The 5,595-nt window shown below is 42.2% G+C and overlaps 1 protein-coding gene across 1 annotated transcript in view; it reads left to right on the plus strand.

The window, feature by feature from the left end:
• The window catches only part of TBK1 (TANK binding kinase 1), a 46,308-nt gene extending 41,189 nt beyond the window's left edge, over positions 1-5,119 (plus strand). Inside the window, exons 20-21 of the mRNA XM_018576387.1 lie at positions 4,487-4,558; positions 4,750-5,119. Of these exons, the coding sequence (XP_018431889.1) occupies positions 4,487-4,558; positions 4,750-4,801 (124 nt within the window). The 3' untranslated portion in view covers positions 4,802-5,119. The remainder of the gene's footprint in view (positions 1-4,486; positions 4,559-4,749) is intronic.
• The last annotated feature ends 476 nt before the right edge of the window (positions 5,120-5,595 follow it).

Here is a 5,595-nt window from a genome sequence, read left to right on the forward strand (position 1 = left end):
GCAGGGGACTCCTGATGTGGGTCTCCTGGGATCTCGTCTCAATCGGCAAGTCGATCGGTCCAATGCCCGTACTCGGGATTCTTGGGCGGATGCAGTGCATGCCCTGGTGACTCCATGGGTCCATTGTGGTCTGCTTTCCGCGTTCCCTCCGATGTACTGTTTACCGCGTCTTCTACACAGGATCGCGGCAGAGGACATTCCCGTCATCCCCGTGGCTCCAGCTTGGCCACGAAGGGTGTGGTAATCGGAGGCGGTCTGGTTCGTAGCGGACGTTCCCTGGCGGCTGCCGATTCGTCCGGATCTTCTTTCCCAGGTTTCGGTGTGCCGTCTGTCTTTACAGTCGCTGGCTTGATGGCCTGGTTTTGAAGGGATCCTTCGGTGGCTCAGTTGGTAGGGCGGAGGACTGTAGTGGAATAACCAAGCTGTGATCCTTTGAGACTGAGGTCGGTCGGAGAAATGAACGGAGAGAAAAGGATTTTACGGTGAGTACAAAAATCCTATTATTTTTTTTTTAATTACAGGGGCTTTAATACTTTGTATTCTGAGGAGAGACTGTATTCTTCTCGGAGATACTTTGTATCACTTTTGCAACACTGATCCGGCTTGCAACTTCACAACACAGTGAGCTGCAAGCCAGCTCAGTGGCTGTAACAGGGCTGTGATCACTGTGATTACTTATAGCAGTGGTCACAGTGCTGGGCCCCTCTCATTTGCTGTTGAGGGCCTGCCTCGTACACAGAGGGACCTCGCAACAACATTAGCTCAATGAGCGCTGGTCCCTTCACAGACCAGCGCTCATTTTACTGCATGACGGGATTATTCCGTCACCGGTCGTTAACTTTATGATCCTGATGGAATAACCCCGTCATCAGTTGGGAAGGGGTTAGATCCTTAGTGTTAATATACTATTCACTATTACATTATACAGTATATCTTAGTTTTGAATCGTAAGTGAAAGTGGCCTGTTTCTAGCACTGCTGGGAAATGGTGCAGTGGAAAATACATCTTGTATTTGTTTCCTCATTCCAAATCCTTTTTTTTTAGAACAGAAAGGATTTTTTCAGTCTTGTGATACACATTTGGTATGGGTCACAGTGGGGGTTTTGTTTTGTAAAAATAATTATTACTGGTGTGGAAACAATTGTTGGTGCACATTCTCCCTGAAATTTATTAAATTAATAGCAATTCATTCATGTATACTTCTATGCCTTTGCCATGTTATAATAAAATAAAGTGTGAAAAAATATAGTATTGTATAATGGCTTGCACAGATTTTTTGGTACCCCTAGAAAAGATTATAAATAATTGGATCTCATGATTTTTAAACGTGTAATCAGTCAGCTTATTTAAATGGGGGAAAAAAGTAACTCTGCTGTTTGGTATTGTTTTTACCACACTGAACATGGACCAGAGAATGCATGAATAGAGTTGTCTGAGGACATCAGAAAGAAAGTTATAGACCAGCATGTCAAAGGTAAATGCTATAGGACCATATTTTTTGCAGCTTGATATTCCTGTGACTACAGATGCAAATATTATTAAAGGAGAACTATGGGGTTAAGTCTTTTCCCCATAGTTCTCCTTAGGGTAACGGGAGGACACAAACGTCACCCTAGGCTCAGTATACCGCTAGCTTTAGCTCTCGGTATACTGAGACGCTGCCAGTATACCGCGAGCAGCTGCTCGCGGTATACTGAGTTGTCGCAGCTGAAGCGGATCCCGACAATTGTGCCGGGATCCGCCCAGCTGCGTGACTGACAGCTGGCTCTGCCTATCTAAAGGCAGAGCCAGCGATACCCGGCCCCTCCCCCGTCCGTTCCGGCAGTCAGCGTTGGCGGATCGGGTAGGGGGGAATCCAGCCCCTCCCGTGTCATGGCAGAGAGCCGTGACAGGATCGAGAGGTGAGCGAACGCCGGTATGTGTTCGCTCACCTCCCGTTCTACTGAGCCCACCTGTGACAGTCTCATTGTCACAGGTCGGCTAGAACTATGAGGTGAGTAAAAGTCACTCACCTCATAGTTCTCCTTTTTAAGAAGTTTTCACAGGAATGTAGTCAACCTCCCTGGATGTGGCCGCATGGGGAAGTTTACCCCAGATTGAATAGAAGGATAGTGTGAATGTTAAACAAAAAGCCAAGAAAAACTTCACAGGGGCCTCCAACAGAATAAGAACCTAAAGCACGCAGCTAAGAGCACTCAAGAGTTGCTAAGAAAAATACACTGCACTTTTCTCATGTGACCTTCTATAAACCCTGAGCGGACATTTTCATTGAGAGCTACAGAAATCACTTATTTGCACTGAATGTCTCTAATGTTTGGGCAGCAACATATTAGGTTTATACTTTATCATTTTTGTCCATGCCATTTTCAATTGTTTTATTATTTAAAATATTCTGAACACTGATTTTTATTAAATATGAAATGAACAATGATAGATGTCAATTACCGTATTTTGCGTTCCATAAGACGCACCGGACCATAGGATGCAGGGAGGTCCGGTGCGCCTTATGGAGCACTTGAAAGACCGTAGCTTCTGTCACAGCTTCTGTGACAGAAGCTGCAGTTAGTGACCGCTGAGACAGGTGGCGCTGTGATTACAGCGCCACGGTCTCAGTGATCACACAGAGCAGACGAAGAACGTCCGTCCGCTCTATGGTAATCTCGATCGCCGCCGCTCAGTTTTAATACGAGTGATCTCATTAGATCACTCGTATTAAACGAGCAGTGGCTCCTACTGTACATTTAGCTCTGCTATAGCAGAGCTAATTGTACAAAAAAACTGCTCGTCCGGCACCCAAAACTGCATGTCTCGGGCGTCGGGATTCGCTCCATAAGACGCTGGCACATTTTCCCCCTCTTTTTGGGGGGAAAAAAGTGCATCTTACGGTACTTTACCTGGATTCAAGTAATTTCAGTGACAATTGTGGGTTCTTCTTTTTTCATGGAAGGGTACCAACAAATTTATCCACGCCTGTATTTAAAGAAACAACCCAGCTACCATTATCCAAGGGCATCTATATAGTGTTTTGTAAATGTATTAGTGTGTTTTAATATTGGTGTGCATGTTGTAGAAACATTGTTGGTATGCATTAATTGTAGTTATACATTCACTGGCCGCTTTATTAGCTACACCTGTTCAACCTCTCGTTAACGCAAATATCTAATCGGCCAATCGCATGGCAGCAACTCAATGCATTTAGGCATGGTGATGGTCTGCTGAAGTTCAAACCGAGCATCAGAATGGGGAAGAAAGGTGATTTAAGTGACTTTGAATGTGGTATGGTTTTTGGTGGCAGACGGGCTGGTCTGAGCATTTCAGAAACTGCTGATCTACTGGGATTTTCACACACAACCATCTCTAGGGTTTACAGAGAATGGTCTGAAAATGAGAAAATATCCAGTGAGCAGCAGTTCTCTGGGCGAAAATGCATTGTTGATACTGCAGGTCAGAAGAGAATGGGCAGACTGGTTCAAGCTGATATTAAGGTAATAGTAACTCAAATAACCAGTCGTTATAACTGAAGGAATGCAGAAGGGCATCTGAACGAATAACATGTCGAACCTTGAAGCAGATGGGCTACAGCAGCAGAAGACCACACCGGGTGCCACTTCTGTCATCTAAGAACAGGAAACTTGGGCTACAATTTGCAAGGGCTCACCAATATTGGACAATAGATTATTGGAAAAATGTTGCCTGGTCTGATGAGTCTCAGATTGTCCAGTCAGAATTTGGCCTAAACAACATGAAAGCATGGATCCATCTGGCCGTGTATCAACGGTTCAGGCTGGTGGTGGTAGTGTTAATGGTGTGGGGGATATTTTCTTGGCACCCTTTGGGCCACTTAGTACCAATTGAGCATCGTTTAAATGCCACAGCCTAGATGAGTATTGTTGTGGACCATGTCCATCCTTTTATGACCACAGTCTGCCCATCTTCTGATGGCTACTTCCAGCAGCATAACGCACCATGTCACGAAGTTAAAATCATCTCAAACTGTTTTTTTGAACATGATAACAAATTCACTGTATTCAGATGGCCTCCACAGTCACCAGATCTCAGTCCAATAGAGCACCTTTTGGGATGTAATGGAATGCGAGATTCGCATCATGGACAAATCTGCAGCACCTTGAGATGCTCTCATGTCAATATAGACCAAACTCTCTAAGGAATGTTTCCAGCTCCTTGTTGAATATTTGCCACTCAAATGGCCAGTGAGTGTATATGTGCACGGGGGCAGCTTAGCTTCCTTCTTTGCAATGTTAAACAATGGTTATGCTTTACTATGCCTTCACATAATGCAACTCTGAGGCTGCAAGACAACAATGTAATCTCTATGTCTGAAATTGCATCTCAGCAGTTCTTAAACAGGAAGAAATATTTCTATACAATTACAGAAATATGCGAGTGTCACATCAACAAGCTAAACCTTCTAATTGAAATTACACTATACTTTAAGATTACTATAACTATACTTCTTGTATTGCAGAATGCGCAAACTGAAAGAAGAAATGGAAGGAGTTGTCAAAGAGTTGGCTGAAAATAATCATATTTTGGAAAGGTAAAAACCACTGGCAATAAAATAGGTTTTAATGTCCATTCTTGGATTAGATTTACAGCTGGCATTGGCAGCAACATAATTACATTAACCAAAAAGATAATTTCTTCCTGCATTAAATTATTCTTGTGGAAAGATCTGAGTTTTTTTTATTGCGTAAACATTGAATTATTCCCTTTTTCTGTCTCTATTAGATTTGGGGCTCTGACTATGGATGGTGGCCTTCGGAATGTGGACTGCATATAATGATGCAAGTTGTTGCCCATTCTCAGCAGTAGCTGTGCACGTTGCCATCTTGGCATTACAGTGGACCTTATCCCCTGCCTGCCTCCTTGTCTGTAATATTTGTGCCAGAGATTTGTGTATATATTTGTAATATACTGTGAATACAAAAAAAAAACTTGATTTTATTATTTTGACTATGTTAACAATTGCTGTTCAACAGACTTGTTTAGTTTTATTGTACCCATAAAGCACTGTAGCTTTCAGGTGATCTGTTTACAGAGAATTTATCCATGGTGCACATAAAGTAAACACTGTTATTAAATAATTAGAACATTTTATTCCTTGCAGAGATGTCTTTATTCAAGTCACACACAATTCAATCATGGATACATTTAGAGAGGACTGATCTGATGGAAAAGATTCACGCATAATGCTAGCCTTATACGTGGTTATAATATCTTTGGGTAATATGCCAGGAAATGAGGTATAATGTGGCGTTCTGTGATATCTCTGTTCGTCTAAATAGAGAGATGACTATAGAATTGGATGAAATATTCTAACTAAATAATATCTAAATGATGTTGTGGTTTGTAGTCCATTAGAGGATATGGCTCATTTCACACAATACAACATTTTTGTTCTTTTCTGCATTAAGAAAAGTATAGCGTGGAAATTGTATATTCATTTTGGCCTATGGTTTCCAAGGCGTTGATGTAAATAAGCTTTTATGAGGGCCACATTTTATTTTAAATTTCATACATCCAAACCAAAAAAATATAGCAACTGCTGTTTAGTGTAGTACTTAACAATAACTG

This window comes from Nanorana parkeri, unplaced genomic scaffold (assembly GCF_000935625.1).
Source record: "Nanorana parkeri isolate BGI_ZX_2015 unplaced genomic scaffold, ASM93562v1 scaffold65, whole genome shotgun sequence".
Taxonomy (NCBI): Eukaryota; Metazoa; Chordata; class Amphibia; order Anura; family Dicroglossidae; genus Nanorana; species Nanorana parkeri.